This window comes from Myotis brandtii, unplaced genomic scaffold (genome assembly GCF_000412655.1).
Source record: "Myotis brandtii unplaced genomic scaffold, ASM41265v1 scaffold123, whole genome shotgun sequence".
Lineage (NCBI taxonomy): Eukaryota > Metazoa > Chordata > Mammalia > Chiroptera > Vespertilionidae > Myotis > Myotis brandtii.
Window position 1 is genome coordinate 3,432,318 of NW_005354291.1, and position 21,582 is coordinate 3,453,899.

At 36.2% G+C, this 21,582-nt stretch overlaps 1 protein-coding gene across 4 annotated transcripts in view; it reads right to left on the reverse strand.

The window, feature by feature from the left end:
* Positions 1-527: 527 nt before the first annotated feature.
* SERINC1 (serine incorporator 1) overlaps positions 528-21,582 on the reverse strand; it is a 21,529-nt gene continuing 474 nt past the window's right edge. The window contains exons 2-13 of one of the 4 annotated variants that reach the window (XM_014533756.1): positions 21,508-21,515; positions 18,862-18,866; positions 16,066-16,075; positions 15,323-15,485; positions 12,493-12,662; positions 7,560-7,639; positions 6,737-6,874; positions 5,289-5,458; positions 5,094-5,184; positions 3,704-3,848; positions 3,363-3,593; positions 972-2,109 (exon numbers count right to left, since the gene is read on the reverse strand). In XM_014533756.1, the coding sequence (XP_014389242.1) occupies positions 1,974-2,109; positions 3,363-3,593; positions 3,704-3,848; positions 5,094-5,184; positions 5,289-5,458; positions 6,737-6,874; positions 7,560-7,639; positions 12,493-12,662; positions 15,323-15,485; positions 16,066-16,075; positions 18,862-18,866; positions 21,508-21,515 (1,347 nt within the window). In that variant the 3' untranslated portion in view covers positions 972-1,973. Of the gene's footprint in view, positions 2,110-3,362; positions 3,594-3,703; positions 3,849-5,093; positions 5,185-5,288; positions 5,459-6,736; positions 6,875-7,559; positions 7,640-12,492; positions 12,663-13,515; positions 13,636-15,322; positions 15,486-16,065; positions 16,076-16,924; positions 17,153-17,652; positions 17,671-18,861; positions 18,867-21,507; positions 21,516-21,582 lie in introns of those variants that run through there. The other 3 variants (XM_014533758.1, XM_014533759.1, XM_014533757.1) reach the window with 3 other exon arrangements.

Sequence of the window (21,582 nt, forward strand, 5' to 3'; positions counted from 1 at the left end):
CATCAAATGGCAACTTAGGAAAAAAATGCCTGAAGGATACAGCAGGTATAGAATTTTCAAGAGAATTAAAAATATTCTCCAAACTAAGCTGATCCACCTAAAAGTTCTTCAGGAGAACCCAACTTTAATCACCTTTAAGATCTAATGGTAGGGGTTACTTTCAGAGGACAAAAAGAGTAAATATCACCTTTAATACTATTTTTCAGGAGAGAAAATGGTCAGTTAACCCTCTAGTGCAGTGATGGCGAACCTATGAACTCATTTTTTTGGTTGATTTTTCTTTGTTAAATGACATTTAAATATATAAAATAAATATCAGAAATATAAGTCTTTGTTTTACGATGGTTGCAAATATCAAATTTCTGTATGTGACACGGCACCAGAGTTAAGTTTGGGTTTTTCAAAATGCTGACATGCTGAGCTCAAAAGGTTCGCCATCACTGCTCTAGTGCCAGGTTCTTTTGTACACAGGAGGAACACAGGTCTGAGTATTAAAGTCACCTAAATTTGAGCTGATAAAGAATTAATACACTGCGCACTTTCTCTTAATTCATTTATTTAGAGAGAGAATACAGTCAGTCAAATCATGGAACACAATATCAATACAGAATAAGGGGGGATTAAGTTGAATTGTTGTATTTCGTTTAAATTAATAAATACATTAAAAGAAGTAAATATAGATTAATATACTCACTAATGACACAAGTAACTAAATTTCTAATTGGCTGTTATACTGCTTGATTTTTAAGATTATAATAACCTATACATATTAATTAGGTGGCAGCAGATACAAAAGCATTTTAAACACTTTTTGAACTGTATAGTATACTATAAGCAGTTTATTGTACAGCATTCCATCATTCTCGTGACCTTAGTTTAAAAGTAGAAGGCAAGCTGGACACCAGCAATCCACATCACATAAATTACCCACCAGTACTCACGTGTAAAATCTATTATGTGTTTTCTTTTTGTTTTTTGTTAATAGAATTAAGTTTTGAATGTCAGCTATTTTGGCTTAGGACTTCCCAGCTTTGCCACTAATTAGCTATCTGAGTTAAGTCTGTGCCTCAGTTGCTTCATTTTTAAAACAGGAGGATTGGACTAGATTTTGTCTAAGTATCTACTAAAGCCTACTATTTGCAGTTTCTTGTTGTCCTGTCAAAAGTTTAACACCTTTGATTTTCAAAATGAACTTTCAAGGTGATTTTCACCAACTTCCTTCTAATTCATGATTATCCTTTTCAAAACTTTTGTCTACATCCTTCAGAGTTCCCAGCATCTCCATTAACCCCTTACTTTTGCACATGTTTACAATGACCAAAACAAGTTTCACTATGTTGGTGTGGAAGGCCATCTCTACCCAAGGAAGATTATAACCTAAGTGAGTATTTAATTTAGTGCTCACCACCAATCTTTCTTTGAAATCTCAATCTTCATCATAACCTACATTATTGTCCCTCAAACACTCCCCACCTGTATAAGTTTCCTATATTTATATAATGGAAAAACCTGAAAAGATTTTTCAGACAACTGCCATTTAAGTGATTTGTTTACATAATTTTTAAATAGCCCATGTTCTTTGCAATCTCCTGTAAGGCAAGGCATCAAGTATTTCAAAAGGCAGCCACTTCCTTTTATACTTTCTAAGATACAGCTTCAGTTCTAACAAAATTTAAAATTGTCAAGTTCTCTTTTTACTATTATTTTCACAGGTACAGAACAAGATGAACCTAATGTCCACTTTCCCTAACTTTCCACCATACTCATAAAACCTCTGTGATTCATTCTAACACACCTATCAATGCACTTGGCAAGAATACAATGAATAAAATGGCAAGCAGCAAAATCTCATGCCAGAACACTGGAGAAGTTTTATGGGAAGCACACACATACACAACTTTACGAAAGTTGGAAATACTATTAATTTCCAATAAGCAATGATCAAACTGGGACTTTCATGCTGGATGTCCTGTTCAGTCAAAATCACGATTTGTAAGAACAAGTGGTGCCACCAGTGTCCAAACATAGAGTACAAGGCCGATCCAACTCGAAGAGATTTTCACCCAGACAGCTGTCCACTGACTTTTCATCTCATGAGAAGGCTCATACCTGAAATTTAAAGAAAACAAAAAGGAGAGGTATTGAATGATCAGCCATCAAGCTACCTCATTATTTCATAAGTGTTCTTTGTATACAGTTAGTGATAACAGATACTATAGTTGCTGACTAATCTGTTTGTCTTGCTTTCCGTACTATAATAATAATGTGAAGCTAAAAAGCAATTTTCTTTAAAAGGAGTAAAAGACAGGCATCTAAAGTAGTTTTTTACATAACACTCAGAGGCTTTCTGTGTATTTCTAGCTTAGTGGTTATGACAGCAGAGAAATGGAGCATAACCTCTAGATAAGTAAGATGTTATAACACACAAGACATATCAATCCTGTACTGTATCTGTTCAAAGCACATACGGGGAACTCACTCCTCCCTCATCCCCCTCTCAGATTTAAGACTGGGAAGGATATACATCCCAAACCTAGCTGATTTTTGTGTTAATGAAACATAGCAAGTATACTTTTGATATAAAGTCTTTTAAATTTACTCTTATTACCTGCAAGCCAGAGCTGTGAATTACTGAGAACTATGTGGATTCTTACACTTAATATGTTACACTGTAGAAATTTTTTTAAATGTTCATTTTTCAATAGTAAGTGTCAGTAAAGGCTGCTCTCAAAGAAATGAAGCAGAGTAATTTTTTTCTAATTTTTTTGCTGGTACTTAAAGTCTTATTACAAGTTAAAGGTATTATGCATTAAAAATTATTAAAAACACAACTGCCCAAAACATATAGTTCACCTTGAATCTTAGATCAAATCTTTCAGTAATCATTTGGACAAAATTTGAATTTTCAAAAATAATATAAATTGCTACCTTCCTCTCATCAGAAAAGGATTTATGGATTAAAAAAAAGCATAAATTAGTTTTGAAGAAGTTCTATGGAACCATCTACATTAATGTATTCACACTTCAATTTTAAAGCCTTAATGACAAGGTTTGAACAAACCAGAAGACATATCTTTTACTGTATTTTGTCGGGAATTTAAAAAATAAGCTATTGGATAAACTACCAACATGTATTTCTATAGGAAATAGTAGTTTCATATTTTAATCTACAAGATTTGTAAGTATTTCAATGTTACCACAAAAGCACGGAAGTAAAGTACATTTCACACACTAATCTCAATATTCATTTTGCGAGTTTTGAAATACATTGAAGGATAAAAAGTACTTCAGACCATATTTTGCAATGGAATTAAGAAAAAGCTATCAGAATTTCCACATGCAGTTTAACAAAATATATGTACCTGTACCAGTTGGTAAGGGTCATCATGATATAAAGGGAAGCCAGGAAAAGCATGAAGTGAAAGAAGGAGTAACTGTAAGTGACACCATCCCTTTCATTATCTATAGCTCGGTGAACATCATCTCCATCCTCAAGTGATCCATCATTTCTGGGTCCACCATCTTCTATTAATGTTGATTCATCACTTGTTAGAGTCAGTTTATTTACCTGACTATTGTTCGAAGTACGGATGCTGAATGGAAAGACAGTTTAGGAAGAGAGAAGAAAAAGGGCATTAAAAAATGATTTATAAATGAATATCTATAGACTTCTTGTCTAAAAAAATTCCGTAATTTTTCTTACCTTGAATAAAACACACACAACAAAAAGAGGATTAGTCCTATAATTCCTTGAGCATGCCACCACTGGACAGACTCTCCATCCTTTGGGACAATGCTTGTTGTATTGTACCCAATTATGCTTAGCAGACTTGGGTTGCAATTTGTTTCTGCAATGTAAATTAAGATTATAACCTAATTGAGTATTCAATTTAGTACCCACCACCAATCTGAGTTAATATGTTAGAATAGTTAAAACATTGTTTTTCAAGGTATAATTGTTCTTTTCAATTCTCTATACCCTTACAAATTCAAAAAGGTTTTCTGAAAAAGGGCACAAATGTAACAACAAAATACTTAAAGACATTGTATTTATATTAATAATGAAACCTTCCAAGTTTTATATTGTTAATTTTATAGCAGTGCTTGGAAAAGTTAAATAATTTCATTTTCAACCTCAGACAGAGCTGAAAAATACTAGTAAGCTCTCAAAGTATAAATGAATCTCTAGCTGACTTAGGAATTCAGGTGTTTTACACCAAGATTCATTGGCTTTTGACTCTATATTGTGATATACCAATAGTGACTATGAAGTTTAGCAATCTATCAAAGTACATTGTTATAAAATAAATAAGCTTACACATAATACCAATTATTAGAATGCTAGCAAATGCTTTGTGCCAATACATTAAGCCATAATGACCTGATGCTTATTCAGTTTCTTAACTCTCCTAAGATAAAAGTAGAGTTGGTAAAGTATTCAGTGAAGTTTACAAAATGTTTGTGTGTTTTTCTCAGAAAACAGTAATTCCTCAACCATTTTTTTTTACCTCAAATGACATATATTGGCTTCTATTCCCATGAAATGCAATGTAACTGACCTATAAAGAGATTTATTACAAAGCTCAATTATTCACTTGCAAGGTAGTAATAGATAAAAAAAATCTTTAGTGAAAATAAACTGTACTGTCTACAACTGAATTAATATTTTATTTCTTCCTATTTATCATATGCACTGTGCAAATTAGGTATATTTCTTGTCATGTTCATGTAATTTCTTATAATTCTGTTAGTGAAAGAAACTAAAAAGTATATAGCAATACATCAAACATGGAAATGGTATTATTTCCATACTCTGTTCCTCTAGGAATAACTGTCTTCGCCACCCACCATAATAGTTGATCCCCTTTACCCAGTTCGCCCTTCCTCTAGCACTCCTTCCCCTCTGGTAACCACCAATCTGTTGTCTGTCTCTATGAGTTTGTTCTTTTGTTGTTTTTACATTCCACGTGTGAGTGAAATCATGCATTTGTCTTCATCTTTAAATAGCTTAATTTCACAAAATGACCATCTCTGGAAAAAATAAAAGTTGCATGATTGCTTAAAAAAAATAAACCCAAGCAAACAAAACATACCTGGTTCATTGGTCATAGCAGACCATGTCAAATACATTGTGTAGACTGTAATCACTGAAGATTGTAATAAACCAGATCTTGGTTGTGATTCCTACAAAAATAAGCAATGGAGATAAATATTCTAAGATCACCTAAGATTTAGAAAAACTCAGCAAAGTAGAAGTTTCATACAAACTAATTATATAAAGAGCATACTTGGATTTTTGGCAGTATAGACATTACAGAAGCACCAAGGCAGAGGAGCATGTTGACACTGATGAATGCTTTGTTTTCGGAACAACTGGCTGGATGAGTATAGTAAACAAAGAACAGGATGATAGCAACTAAAGACAGCAGATAATTCAGAGCTGTAGCTGATAACAAAGCTGTGGAAGAAATATAATTGGACAATTAGATTTTATCACAAATACTAGAAACTGCCTAACCTTGTTTTACTTATATTTAAGCAACTAAAATTGTGAGCATTACGCAGGCTATGAAAAGAGGAAATAATATCCTGAACTTTATTACAGAATAATTTTATACTCTTTACATATAGCTCACTGCTATTGTTTTCAAGTTAGTAACATACTAATATGATTGTTTTTAAAGAGTGATGACTAGCCTGGCCAGTGTGGCTTAGTGGTTGAGCAAATATGATGGTTGTGAAAGAGTGATAACTAGCCCAGCCAGTGTCGCTCAGTGGTTGAGCATCGACCTATGAACCAGGAGGTCACGGTTTGATTCCAGGTCAGGGCACATGCCCAGGTTGCAGGCTCGATCCCGTGTGGGGGTGTGTAGGAGGCAGCTGATCAATGATTCTCTCTCACCAATGATGTTTCTCTCCCTCTCTGAAAAAAAAAAATTTTTTTTTAACTGTCTGCTCCACTGTGGCAGTGTACCTGCTATAGACCGATGGGGTCAGACCAAAAAAAAAATAGAGTGCTAACTATATTACAGACCTTATAAAACAGTCACTTTCGCTAAAAATTATTTTCAAAATACAGAAAAAAATAACTAGAAGGGGAATATTACTTAAGGTATTTTTTTAATCTTTATGTTCCCCTATTACCATTTATCCCCTATAGCCTCTTCCACTCTACCCGCTACAATCACTACACTGTTGGCTGTGTCCATGAGTTCTTTCTCTCTTTTTTAATTTTTTTGCTCAATCCCTCTTTCCCTAACATCCTTCACCCACCCATCAGAGATGTCTGCTTGCTGTTTTGCTTGGTAGTTCAGTTTGTTCATTACATTACACACAAGTGAAATCATACTATAGTACTTCTCTTTCTCTGATTGGCTTATTTCACTTAGCATAATGGTCACCAGGTCCATCTATGCTGTCCCAAAGAGTAAAATTTTCTTCCTTTGTACAGCCGAGTAATATTCCATTGTGTAAATATACCAGTTTTTTTATCCACTCATCTACTATGGACACTTGGGCTGCTTCCAAATCTTGGCTATTGTAAATAACACTGCAATGAACAGAGGTGCGTATATGCTTTTGAACTAGTATTTTGGGTTTCTTCAGATAAATTCCCAGAAGTGGAATTGCTGGGTCATAAGGCAGTTCCATTTTTTACTTTTTTGAGGTAATTTCATACTGCTCCCATCTTCAAAATTAAGCTATCTTGAAGCTATTCTGTAAGACAAAAACTTACCTGCATACCAACATCTTGAGTTTCCTTCTTCCATCTTTTCAACCCATGACTCATTCCATGAATGGGCAAAATCAATGAGTAAGACAAGCTGTATGAGGATGAAGCAAAAGGCACCTGCCATGCCTACATAAAACCACACTGAAAGAAAGAAAACATACAAATCAGTGGCTGGTTCAGTTTTTATTATTTGTCACTATCGCAATACACAAAAGGGGAAATACAATCTACACTAATAAAAGGGTAATATGCAAATTGGCCAGAGCACCCTCACAGTAATGACCAAACAGCAGGCTTCGTGGGGCGACCAGGCCGGCAGGGGGGTTAGTGAGGGACGACCAAATGACTTAACAGCAGGCTGCATGGGGTGACCAGGCCAGCATGGGGGCAGTAAGAGGAGACCAGGCTGGTGGCAGGGGCAGTTAGGAAGGGCAGTAAGGGGCGACCAGGACGGCAGGGGAGGCGGGGCAGTTAGGCCAGCAGAGGTGGGGGGGAGCAGGGGCAGTTGGGGGCAACCAGGCCGGCAGTGGGGGCAGTTAGGGGCGATCAGTCTGGCAGGAGGGGCAGTTAGGGGCGATCAGGAAAGCAGGCAGGAGCCAGCGGTCCCGGATTGTGAGAGGGTGCAAGCTGGGCTGAGGGGGACACCCCCCTTCCCCACACGAAATTCGTGCACTGGGCCTCTAATTTTACATAAATGCTTTGATTTTGCCAACTGGGAGAAAAGGAAAACAAAACAAAGAAACAAACAGTTATAGTTCCAGGTAATTCTTTAACTTTCTTTAAAAAATATCAATATCATACAATTTTAAAAATATGTATTTCTTACCAGTTGTAAAAGTTCCTTCTGGAATGAAGAAAGCCCCAATAATAATTGCTATTGCTGCAGAAAATTTAAAGAACCAGAATCTAAAAGAATAGGAAATATGATTTTTTATTAATAAACAAGTCATTCAATAATGTCATATATAAAATCTTTTAAAAGCACCTTGAAGAATAGCTATACTTCATGTTACTGTTCTATTTTTTTATGATGATATCCAGAGAATGAGAAGTGAAGACTACTATGTATACTGCTTTAGGACAATTTTAAGGAGAATATTTTTATATTTAATTCATTACAATAAAATGAGACTCAGTTCCATTTCACAGGTTTATTTTATGTAATTAAGTGCGATAATATGTGAAAATATAATGTACATTGTTCAACTGGGTAAGTTTTTTTATTGATTTTTGAGAGAGAAACATTTGTTGTTTCACTTATTTTTGTATTCATTAGTTGCTTCTCATTTGTGCCCTGACCCAAGATAAAACCTGCAACCTGGTGTGTATCAGGACAAGCTCTAAACCAACTGAGCTACCTGGCCAGGGCCTTTGATGTTGTTCTTTTAACTCACAGTACAAAAGTAGTAAGCACCGTTAACAGTACAAAAACACATAGTCTGTAGCTCATCTTTTAAAACCAGAACAGTCAAGTGAAAAGTCAGTACAGATTCTTATTTTTACTTAAGCCAATGTACTAAATCAAAGCAGACAGATGACCAGAGAACTGTTTGCTATTTCAACTCATGCTGAACTAGACCAGTGGAACACTGTCTTAGTAGAAAGGTTTTGACAAGAAGAAAGAATTGCACAGTCCCTACCCTAAAGGAATACCTAACAAAGAACTGATTTATACAGAAAGGGTTTTAAGCAAATCTGCACAAACACTTCACATGCTATAAGAAAAGAATACCTGTTACTATATGTTCAGCATAAGCACACATTCACCAGTGCCCAGTAAAACAGGAGTGCCAAAATTTTTTTTTAAAAAAAGCATTTTTGCTTTATTTTTTTAAATATATTTTATTGATTTTTTACAGAGAGGAAGGGAGAGGGATAGAGAGGTACAAACATCGATGAGAGAGAAACATCAATGAGCTGCCTCCTACACACCCCCAACTGGGCATATTCCGGCAACCAAGGTACATGACCTTGACTGGAATCGAACCTGGGACCCTTCAGTCCGCAGGTTGACGCTCTATCCACTGAGCCAAACCGGTTAGGGCGCATTTTTGCTTTAAAAAGCACACAGCACAGCCTGGCCTGCATGGCTCAGTGTTGAGCATCGACCTATGAACCAGGAGGTCACAGTTCGATTCCTGGTCAGGGCACAGGCCCAGGTGATGGGATTGATCTCCAGTGTGGGATGTATAAGAGGCAGCCAATCAATGATTCTCATCATTGATGTTTCTATTTCTCTCTTTCCCTCTCCCTTCCGGAAATCAATAAAAAAATACTTTTAAAAAGCACACAGCACGTAATACTTCATCTTTAAGGGAGTAATCATGGAAGCTCCAAGATTATAACTACTAGGGTAGGCTGAGTATTCATCTATAAAAATGGTGTGTTTTTTTTCAAAAATGCTTAAGAGAGATTTCTGGAAACAGTAGGACTTCATTAGGACCAGCAGAAGACATAATGATACAAGGACTGCAAATGTAAGACTAGGAATTGGTTTTCACATGTAGGATTTAGTTCAAGAACATCTCTGCTCAGTTGATTCCCAGCCAAGACTAGCTGTGATAACAGGAGCTCCAGAAATCTCAACGCAGGCACTTGGCTTCAGGAACATCCACATCAACATTTCTCAAGTCAAAAACTCCATTGAGAACTGAAACTTTAATGCATATAAAAAGCTCTGAGTGCACAATATTCATGCAAAGCCTTCTGGAACAAAGAGGGCTGGTGATGGTGGTTGCTGACACGCCACCGTGTATGCTGTGGAAGGTGCCCAGGGGGAATGCAGGATGTGGGCTTGCTCCAGAGGAGCCTGAGACTCAAAGTCCCTGGGAGAGGTGTCCACTGACACACAAGGGTTTTCAGGATCACTAGGTCCCAGGAAAAGTCAGGTAGTTTTTGTGACCCATCAATACTTAACATTAATGAAGAGTTGCAGAACAGAGCTAGTCTTTCCACGATGTATTCTTCTGTCATTAGCCGACGCCTCTCTCAGTATATTTGGCTGCTGCTCTCCAGAACAATCTCATTGCCTGGAGGTGGGACATAGCACCACAGACTGTTCTGGAAAGCCAGCAGAGTATGACTTGCACAATGAAGTTACCACTAAACCATTGTGTAAGTCCAGTCCCCAGCCTTCTTCTTCTGCTCTGTAGTCCAGAAATATTTCTTTAAAAGCCAGAAAATCGGTTAATGTTGGTAGCATGTCAAATATGTCATCGGCCACTTCATCTTTATGGTGCTATAAAGTTGTTGTGAAAGCTGCCATGTTATATCCAGGAATCCGCTCCAGCTGCTCTTCATCAATATACTTTTCTATCAAAGAAATATATTCATTAAAAATAGGCATGTAGGCCAGTTTATTCTCTTCTGTGTCTTCAAACTCCTGGTAGTAGTTGTCCATAATGTTTCTCTGTCATAACTGGAACTCCATAATAATGTCCTCGAAATATCCAACCACAGCATCAAATTCTGCATCAGAGGCAGAAGAGAAAGCAAGAAGTTCCCTTCCAGTAGGACATCCATCGCCGCTGTGGCCGCATCCACCCTGCGTAGGGGTGGGTGGGTCCACAAGGTTTCTTACCCCGCTGGCAGTCAGGGCCCAGCCTCCATCTGCTCCGCAGAGCCCCAACTGGCACAGGGGAAGCCTCCTCACCGAGGCCACGACCAGCTAGCTCACCGCCAGCTCAAGGCCCAGCCCAGTCAGTGCCTGCATGCCACCCTAACCTCAAGAAAAGAAAATTATAGACTAATTTCCCTGATAAGTAAATAAGCAATAGCAAATACTTAAATTTTTTTAACTTAAGGGGGAAAAAAAAGATAAAATTTAACATTTTCAAACAGAGTACCAGAAATGGTGTTCTATATTATAGAAGACTAATAAAAGGGACCCTAAAGTTTCCTTCTAGGTTGTTCAGTACAACCAAACATTTAGAAAAGTAATCAATCACTGTGTTTAGGAATAAAGTTTTTCATTTTGGCTGCATTGTATGTCTAGGGAACCAAGTTCTATTTTATGTAAAGTACACACCAAAAGCGAAGAAGAGAAAGAAGAATAAGCTCCTCATTACTAGTCACAGAAGTGGTGATTTCGCTTAAGATGAAAATATAAAACATTATATATCAAAGATTATACCAATAAATGACTGAAGGCTTACATTTAACGTTTATGTTTCCAAAGTCTGACATTCTCAAGTAGACAAGAGGATATTCTTTCTTTGTCATTCATAACTAACAAAATATTCTATAAATTGTTTAAATTTATTTGGCTTTAATGTTTATTTAGACAGATTCAAAATTACTGGCAACAGGCTACCCAGACTTTTATATTAAAGTTTACAGTCATGCATCACGTAATATTTAGGTCACCAACAGACCAACAACCTATACGACAATGGTTCCATAATGGAACGGAAAAATTCATATGGCCTAATAATGTTATAACTGAGGTAATATTGTAGTGCAACACCTTACTCACGTGTTTGTGGCAATGCTGGTGTAAACAAAACTATTATGCTGTCAGTTGTATAAAAGTACAGCACATACTATCATGTACAGCACATAAACTAGATAATGCTAATAGAGAACTATTATTGGCTTATATCCTATGTAATAAAAGTCTAATATGCAAATGGACTGAACAGCGGAACGACCGTGGAATGACTGGTCACAATGACATGCACTGACCACCAGGGGAAGATGCTCAATGCAGGAGCTGCCCCCAGCCTGCAGGCCCCAGGCCAGCCACGGCGGGTGCCAGCAGGGCCCCCTCCCCCCCATCACCCTGCCAGTCGCCCCACAGATAGGTCCTGATTGCCAGCCAAGCCTGGGGACCCTACCCGTGCACGAATTTTGCGCACCGGGCCTCTAGTATTTACTATAATATACTTTTTAAAAATGTCTTTTTCAATTATAGTTGACATACAATATTATATTAGTTTCAGGGGATGTTATACTTCTTATTATTTTAGAGTGTAGTCTTTTCTATTTACAAAAACAAGTTTTCCTGTAAAACAGTATGTTGTGTTATGCCAGCAGCAGCCTCATATCTCTCATGTTTACCATGTCCAGTATTTACTATAATATACTTTTTAAAAATGTATTTTTCAATTATAGTTGAAATACAATATTATATTAGTTTCAGGGGATGTTATACTTCTTATTATTTTAGAGTGTAGTCTTTTCTATTTACAAAAACAAGTTTTCCTGTAAAACAGTATGTTGTGTTATGCCAGCAGCAGCCTCATATCTCTCATGTTTACCATGTCTCTTGATTGCACCATTTTATCTCATGTTTGATTTAATCTCATGTTATTTTACATTCAGTGCAGCATAAGTGTACAGTATTCATAGTTTATCTACAGTACTGTCCTAGGCCTTCACATTCACTCACTACTCACTCCGACACCTTGAGCAACTCCAGTCCTGCAAACTACATTCATGATTAACTGTACCATTTTTTCATCTTTTATACCATACTTTTACTGTACCGTTTGTTTAGATTTGTTTAAATACACAAATACTAACATTATGTACAACCGCCTACAGTATGAATAAGTACAGTAACATGCTATACAGGTTTATAGCCTAGGGGTAATAGGCTACATCATACAGCTTAGTTGTGTAGCAGGCTATACCATATAGGTTTGTGTAAGTGCACTCTATGATGTTCGCCATTTGCACAACGATGAAATCGCCTAACAATACATTTCTCAGAATGTATCCCATCATTAAACAGCATTTGACTACATTAAAAAACTTACCCATTGTGTATTGCAGCTCTAGGATCACTGCTGCTCTTCACTTTGATCATCAATAGAGAGAGGAGAAGATAGAACATAGCCAAGCCAAAGCACAAACGGTATACAGCTTTGTAGCCCACCAGAATATTACAAGGGACGACACCTTTCTCATTCTCACAAAATCCAGGAATCTAATACAACAAAACAAGAGTTTGTGATCTAGAATTTTTTTAAGTAAAAATAAAAATTCTGTGTAATCAAGTATTTTAAGTAAAAATTTAGAAAATTAAAGTTTGCTTTTCAGTTAATGCTGAATATGTAATCAAGGTAAGTCTGGAACATTTTTATAAATAAAAGTTTAATTCATTTTTCACTTTATGTGAGCACATGATAAACTACAAGTGCAAATCCTAAAGATAATATCTATTTTGACTTGCAGACTTATTCTGAATTTTTTAAAACTTGCATTCTGCTGTGATATACTGAATTACCTATATAGGAAAAGAGAAAAATATAATCAATAAAAGTTTAAAGAATTACAGAGCAACTAAGTTTTTAAACCCTAAAGAGAATAATGATGGCTTTTTAAAAACAATGCTATATAAATAACAACTTATTTCTGATAATGAATAAATTCAGAATAACATAATCGCTGGCAGTGATTTTATTTTTTAACTTAGAATCTTGAAAAAGATTGATGACCATTTCGAAAAGTCACATTGGAATCAGAATACCAAAATAAATAAATAAATAAAAATTTAAGTGAACTAAATGGGGGTAGTCCTCAGAGCTATGCACACTATTTGTATACATGAGAATTTAAAATTACATTTAAGCTAAGAAGGCACTACTTCCTTTTGCTAGTTTCTACACAGTCAATAAGCCCTTTCTTTGTCTGGTTTAAATCCTACCTTTCCAACCCAATTTAAACTTTATGGCAATATGTATTGACCCATAATCACTTGCAACATGTACTCACTAGCACCCTTAAATATCCCTCTCCCTTAGAGTTGTACACCACTAGGCCGATTTCCATCAAGTTACTTCAGCCATCTATATTAGTCAGGTTAAGCTGGTACATACAGTAACAACCCCAAAGTATCAGCTTAAAACAGCAAAGGTGTATTTCCTGCTCACGTGCAGTCAACTCAGGAATCCAGGCTGCTGGAGAAGCCATCTCAAATGTTGCACATGTTGTAATAGGAAAGGAGATCTTGCATTAGCAAGTAGAAGCTGAGGTGTATCACATCCACTCACAACTCACTGACCAGTACTAGGGACATGACCCTACATATCACAAATACTCTAGGAAATGCAAATCTTTGATGACCTTCGGAAAGCAGAGAAGTAGAAATATTTGGTGATAAGAACTAACATCCACTAACTAAACTATTATAAACACTGTCAACTGGATCCATTACAAATCATATGAACATCTCTTGGTATGGTTTGCTTATTATACTCAGGATTTAGAATGAGATTAACTGAGCATCCAGCTATGATACTAGCTACTTTCAAAAATCATAATAATCTAATTATCCAAACTTTTACCATTTTTTCCTCACCCCAAAGCCAACCCCACGCATAAAACTATATGCTTTGAAATGGAGGTTCTCTGACATAAATATTCTCTTTCAGCATCAAATGTTCTATTATCATTCACCTTGCTTTGGAAGGCAGCTAACTTCTGTATCTCCTCTCTTGATCACCTTCTCCCTCTCCCTCTTTCTCTCTCACACACAGATGAGATCTCTTATCTTTGACTACTCTCAAAATAAAATTATTAAATCTCCCCATTCTAAAAAAATCCTTTCCTTAACTCAGTTTCCTGCTAAGACCACCATCTTCACTATAAAATTCCTCAAATCAGCATTTTATACACACTGGATACATTTCCTCATGGCCTACTGATTCCCCTCCCACTCCCCTCTAGCCCCAACACTCTGAAGAGACTGCTTTTTCAAGTCATGAATTCATTGTCCAATACTCTCTTTCTGAAGACTGCACAACAGTACATTCTCTTGGTTCTCCTTTTCACTGTTTCTTCAGAGGTTCCCTTTTCTCTACGAACCCCCTTTCTTTTTTAAGTTACATACTCATATTTTCTACTTCCTACTGATTCTCTCTCTCTCTCTCTTTACATATGTAGTTCAGTACTGCCAAGTCAACATGCCACAAACTATAATAAATTGTATTTTCCTCATCGCTTTTTACAACCTGACTCCACGAAAAAAATCTTAAAAATATAACACCCTTTCTTCTTATTACTTTTTTCTGGGTTAACAGCAACAGTTTCATGCCAGTTGTCTAAGACCAGAATCTTGCTATTACTTATAATCCTATCACTGCCAATATTTAAATCCAGATCCATCATTTCTACAGTCTATTTCAGAACCTCTATACACTCACTTATTACATCACTGCAACAGCCTCCACACGTAATTGCTTGACTTCTATCCTAATTATCAGATGGATCTTCCTAAAGCATACATACATACTAGGTTCAAAAAGCTCTTTATCTTCATTCAGCTTCCTATTTTTCAATCTCTGAATACAAAAGTTCTACTCATTCTCAGAATGGCCCCTTTTCCTTGACACCCACTGAAATTGGCATTTATTTGGTTAGAATTACTTGTTTTCTCTTATTAGCACAGCACATTTTTTATCACCATCACAGAATTTAATAAGATGCCTATATTGTCTGTTTTTCCTAAGATTATGAGCAATTAAAATTGAGGTTATGTATTATCTTACTTTGTACATTATTCTGCTTCCAATACAAAAAAAAAACAACTCAGTTTCATGCATACACACACTATAGGTTCAGTTAATTTTTTAAAAAAATACTAACCTTATTCAGTTGTTCTTCCATTCCCGGTATTAACATTACACAAGCTACACACACTCCAACAAACAAGAAGAACACATAGATCAGCCTAGTTATAGTGGAGTTGTTTCCACTAGGGCAGCATCGGCACAGCAAACATGGGGCACTGCCACACAAACATGGTATCTGAGGAAAGAATATTAAAAATAAGTCTAGTTTAAAATGACAGGGGAAATTTACATTCTATCCATTCAAAAAAGAAAAAGAACTGAAGTTAAGGTAATTACCAAGGGATAAAAGGTATTTGGCTCACATATATTATCTGTAAATTATAAAACTTAGTATCATCTGGGTAAAGATTGAACAAAGTCAAACATAAAAGTGCTTGTCCCTGTATCAAGCAAAATGAATAAAATCAGTTAAAACAGCCCTAACTGGTTTGGGTCAGTGGATGGAGCGTCGGCCTGCTGACTGAAAGGTCCCAGGTTCGATTCCGGTCAAGGGCATGTATCTTGGTTGTGGGCACATCCCCAGTAGGGGGTGTGCAGGAGGCAGCTGATCAATGTTTCTCTCTCATCGATGTTTCCAACTCTCTATCCCTCTCCCTTCCTCTCTGTGAAATCAATAAAATATATTTTTTAAAAAATCAGTTAAAACAACAAAGGGAGAAAATCACCAGCAGCAATCAATGTTTAGCTAAAACAAATGAAAAAAAAAGGGGGGGGGACAGGACAGGGACAAAATATTCATGATTACAAGCCCATCTCCAGCTCCCCAGAAATTATACTAGTGAATTCACAAAATTCTGAGAAGTCTCAAATACTCCAGAGAAAAGAAGTAAATTGGTGTCCTTATCTTTTCCCTCTTCTGATTTGGTGGTAGTGATAATTAGGCAAAATAAGATACGTGAACTGAGGCCAGCTAACTCTCTCTAATGTAACTGCACATAAACTCAGGCCAAGATAGAGGAACAGTGCCTTAATCAGGGGAAAAAATAAATGAAACAATGATTTTCAGATAATTAACAAGAGGCAATGCAGGATAGTAATTTCTAAGAGAGGAAATGTGAGCTCTATGATTGGCCCATCTTTCTGCCTGGGGGGTTTCCAGTGCAGGGCATGGGATCCAGACTGAGACCAGCAGTCTGAGTTGAGAGTTCAGGGAAATGAAGACAGCTTCACTGGGCAGAATCCTAGAGAAATATGCAAAATCAGCCCTGGAGATCTGCAGAGGCTTCAACTTGAGTCTTCAGGAGAGCACTGATTGGTGCATACATTTGAATAAATTACCCATGGGAAGAGAGGCAGGAAGAGGAGTTGGTATTCCCACCAGCTAGAAAGAAAAATCCTTGTTACTGGGAAAAAAATCAGCCATAAGCTAAAGGCCACTCCAGTCTCACTTAACAAAGTCTAAAAGTAAATATCAAAAAGATCAAATTATCTTCAAGTAACTCACCTATGTCCAAGAATAAAGCCCAAGAGTATTTTTTTAACAGAAGTATTTCCTACTTCCTACTGATTCTCTCTCAAAGCAAGTATACCTGTTCTCGCCACTTGTATTCAGTAAGTATCAGTTGACTATATTTACATGGGTCTATTTCTGGGCTCTCTATTCTGTTCCACTTACCTGTCTCTTCTTTTGCCAATAACACACTGTCTTGATTACTGCTACAGCTTTATACTAAATCATGTAGCCGGGTAGTGTCACTCCTCCAGCTTTGGTTTTCAATATTGAGTTGGCTGTTCGGAGTCTTCTGTATCTCCATATAAGCTTTAGAATCAACTTGTCAATATCCAAACAATAACTTACTGTGATTTTGACTGGGATTGCACTGAACCTATAGATCATATTTGAGAAACTGACATCTTAACAATAATGAATTTTATTAATCTATGAACATGGGAGTATCTGTCCATTTAAACTTTGCTCATCAGAGTTTTGTAGTTTTCCTCATATCCATCTTGCAAGTATCTAAGTACTTACAAGATTATACCTAAGTATTTCAGTTTTGGGGGTTTTTCTGGATGCTAATGTAAATGGTATTATGTTTTTAATTTCAAATACCACATTTTAATTGCTGGTATATAGAAAAGTGATATACTTTTATATATTAACCTTGTATACTGCAACCTTGCTATGATTGCTTAGGAGATCCAGTTTTTTATCTTGATTCTTTTGGATTTTCTACATAGATGATAATGTCATCTGTGAATCTGTGTACCTTTTATCTTTTATTTCCTTTTCTTGTCGTATTGCACTAGGTAGAACTTCCAGGACAATGTTAAAAAGAAGTGGTGAGAGGAAACATTCTTGCCTTGTACCTGATTCTACTGAGAAAGATTTTAGTTTCTTACCATTAAGTATGATGTTAGCTGTAGGGATTTTGTTGATATTCTTTATCATGTTGAAGAAGTTCCCTCTACTTCTAATTTATTGGGAGTTTTCCTCATGAACAAGGGTATGAATTTTGTCAAATGTGTTTTCTGCATCTACTGACGTGATCATGTGATTTTTAAAAACTTGATGTGATGGATTACATTAATTGATTTTCCATTGTTGAACCAGCCTCCCATACCTATGTTTATAGCAGCTTTATTCATAATTGCCCAAACTTGAAAGTAACCAAGATGTACTTCAGTAAGTAAATGAACAAATAAAACATGGCACATCCAGACAACGGAATATTAATCAGTGCTAAAAGAAAAATGCTATCAAGCCATGAAAAGACATGAAGAAATCTTGAGAGGATATTACTAAATAAAAGAAACCAATCTGAAAAGACTACATACTACATGATTGCCACTGTATGATATTCAGGAAAAGGGAAAAACTGGAGACAGTAAAAAAAAAAATCAGGGGTTGGGAGTAGGTGAAGGGATGAATAGGCAAGGAGGATTTTTAGGGCAATAAATTTATTTTGTATGCTCCTATAATGGTGGATATATGTCATTATATATTTGCCCAAACCCACAGAATGTCCAACAGCAAAAGTTAACCCTTATGTAGACTACAGACTTTGGATGATTATAATCTGTCAATGTAAGTTCATTAATTATAAAAAATGTACCACCCTGGTAAAAAATGTTGATAATCAGGAGGGCTATATATGCATGGGGACAGGGAATATATAGGAAATCTCTGTACCTTCCTTTCAATATTTCTGTGAAACTACAACTATTCTAAAACTATGCTAAAACATAATCTTGAACAAAAGTATATAAAAAATGATAACACACTGATCAGATGGGATGCAGTAGGGAAAAGCATTTGGAAACTGACCAATGCAATTCACCACATTAACAGACTAAACACACACACATTACGATCATCTCAATGGATACAGAAAAAATATGTTAGAAAAAAATATTTTACAAAATTCAATTTCCATGATAAACAAATACAGCTTTCATCTAAGGAGGAGCAGCATATCCTCAACTTGATAAAGGGCATTTACGAAAAATCCATAGCCATCCAAACTTCATAGTGAAAATTTGAATGATTTCCCCTAAGATCCAAAATAAGGCAAAGATAACTGTTCTCACCACTTGTATTCAACTTCACACTGGAGGTCCTAGCCAATATAACAAGGCAAGAAAAAGAAAGACAAGATATATACACTGGAAAGTAAGAAATAAAAGTGCCTCCATTCACACATAATCCTCTACATGGAGATCCCAAAGGACTTACAAAACACATAAAAATTGTGACCCACAAAAAAAGAAAATTGATAAATTGGGCCTCATCAATATTAAGAACTTATCTTTAAAAGGCAGCATTAAGAAAATACAAAGACAAGCCACAGACTTAAAGGTAATATTTACAAATCAGGTATCTGATAACTCATTTATATCCATAATATAAGGAATTATCAAACTTAATTAGAAAACAAAAATGGCAAAAATAAAAAAAAAGAAAATATATGGACAGCCAATAAGCACATGAAAAAAGTACTTATTAGTGTACAGTTGGCCCTTGAACAACATGGGTTTGATCTGTGTTGGTCCACATATATGTGGATTCTTTTCAATAAATATCTGATACTATTTTTAATCTGCAGCTGGGAGTCCAAGGATGGGAAGGGCTGACTACATGTATTTACTCACATTTTACACAGGGGACTTGAGCACCCATGAAGTTTGGTATCTGCAGGGGTCCTGGAACCAAACCCCTTCAGATATCAAGGGTAGTTAAGCTTTGGGGGAATCAAAGTCATACTTGGATTTTCAACTGCATGGGAGTCAGTGCCCCTAAACATCCTCCCTTGTTAAGGGTTAACTGTACATTATACCAATCCACAATGTCTCTCAAGAATTTAACAGACATTTTTAAATATGAAGAATGCAGGGATTACAGCATTCATGATCCTTTTTGAAAATTTTATATGATAAAATTTGGTTAATTAGATGACATTAAAATTTTTCAAAAATTGAGGAGAAGCCATGGTAAAAAGGTATGCTTTTTAGCTTTGAATCCACTTAAGTGGAGGGATTATTAAAACAGGATGCTGAGCCTTAGACAATGTTTCCAATAAGTTTCCCAGTCTGGTGATGCTACTGGGTCTAGGAACACACTTTAACAATGACTAGTTTAGTGCAAAAACTAAGCAACTGTGGTAATTATAGTCATAAAACATAATGGCCACATATAAAAAAATAATACAAAGGGATTCTGGTTAAAGATGGCAGGCTGAATATATGAATTTACTCATGTTCCCTTTAGAAACACCAGTAGAATGAAAAAGGGATTTTTACTTACTGATCTAATTTAATGATGTGAATACTTATTAAAATTTGAATAAATTTTAGATTTGTCAAAACCTCTAGGTAAATGAGCATACTGACTGTTAAGACTACGAAAGAAATGGATGTGTATATTCAGAGGCAAATTCTCCTTTAATTGCTGTGGAACTGCACTACAACTCCTCAGGAAGAAAGAGACAAAGGCACCAGGAAGGAAAGGGAAAAGATGATCAGAACTGCATACTGTAGAATACATTTTTAGACTGGCCACAATAATCTAGAACCATGAATAACCTTGGCTGCCTAACTTCTTTATCTGCCAGAGATCTAATCACTAGAAGATAAGAAAACTGCCTCTTTGTCTCTCTCTTTCCTATGTACCCTGGAAAGGCAGTTATCAATTCTATCACAGTATTGTTTGTAGTCAATAAAGGTGGAAAACTGAACTTTAAAAACATATATAGGAATATCATTTTCCCCACATTGTTCACTAAAGGTGCTATCTTTCTGACTTAAAACACATACATATATTGAACCCTTAAAACTTTTTTCTGTAACCTGTAATTGTCCTTTAGGTTAAGTTTGCTCATCCCTGATCTGGAGATGAGAACAAAATGGAAAACATCTACCCCTCCTTTTAAAGCTTTCCTAAATACAAAAAAAGGCCCACTTGATAACTGAACAGAATCTAACTTTGTGAACCAAATTACACTGTATCTCCCCCCCCCCAAAAACCAATCTTATAATAATCATTTATTATTTTGTAATACATTTTATTTATTACACTAAATATGCCTCTTGTATAAAAGTCAATAAATGCAAGTAAATTCCCTAACTCAGATTAAAAATATATACCTAGTTTCCCTGTCCAATTACAAGAACGACCTGAGTTGGAGTTACAACCTCCACTTACTGTTTTATTACAATTTGACATTTAAAATTCAAGCCATATTTAAGAACTTTTTGGGGGAAAAAAGAATTCAAAATAAAATGCTGGCTAATGTACATAATGAAGTAATTTGAGAAGTCAGACAAGCAATTGTTAGAAGTGGAAATTAGAACTCACAAAGAAACATGATTTGAATCCAAATATCTCACCCAAAACTACAAATATCCTTACTAACTGTAATATCAATGTTTTACTTTTTATTTGGGAGAGTGTGGTTATTTTAAAGTTTATTTGTACCACCTAGATCAAGAAATCTTGCCATTGAAATGAAAAAATGGTTTCGTTCTTAACAACGCTACCTAATCAACATGCAAAGTGCGCATAATAAATTTCAGGTTACGCCGGATTGCTCGGTGTCAAAAGACGCAGGGCATTGAACGCTGCAGAACGGACCGCTTTCCCAGACGCCTGTCACCTGGGAAGCACGTAGAGCGATTTCTTCCTACAGGGCCCGGCCGCATGATAGGACGACGTCGCACGATAGGGCTACTTATTTCAAAACGCTATTCCTGTGTCATCATCACAGCCCGGCTGCCCCCGATGGCGGGCAGCTCCGCCTGAGCGCAGAACAAAGAGGCGGGCGGCCCCGGGGATGG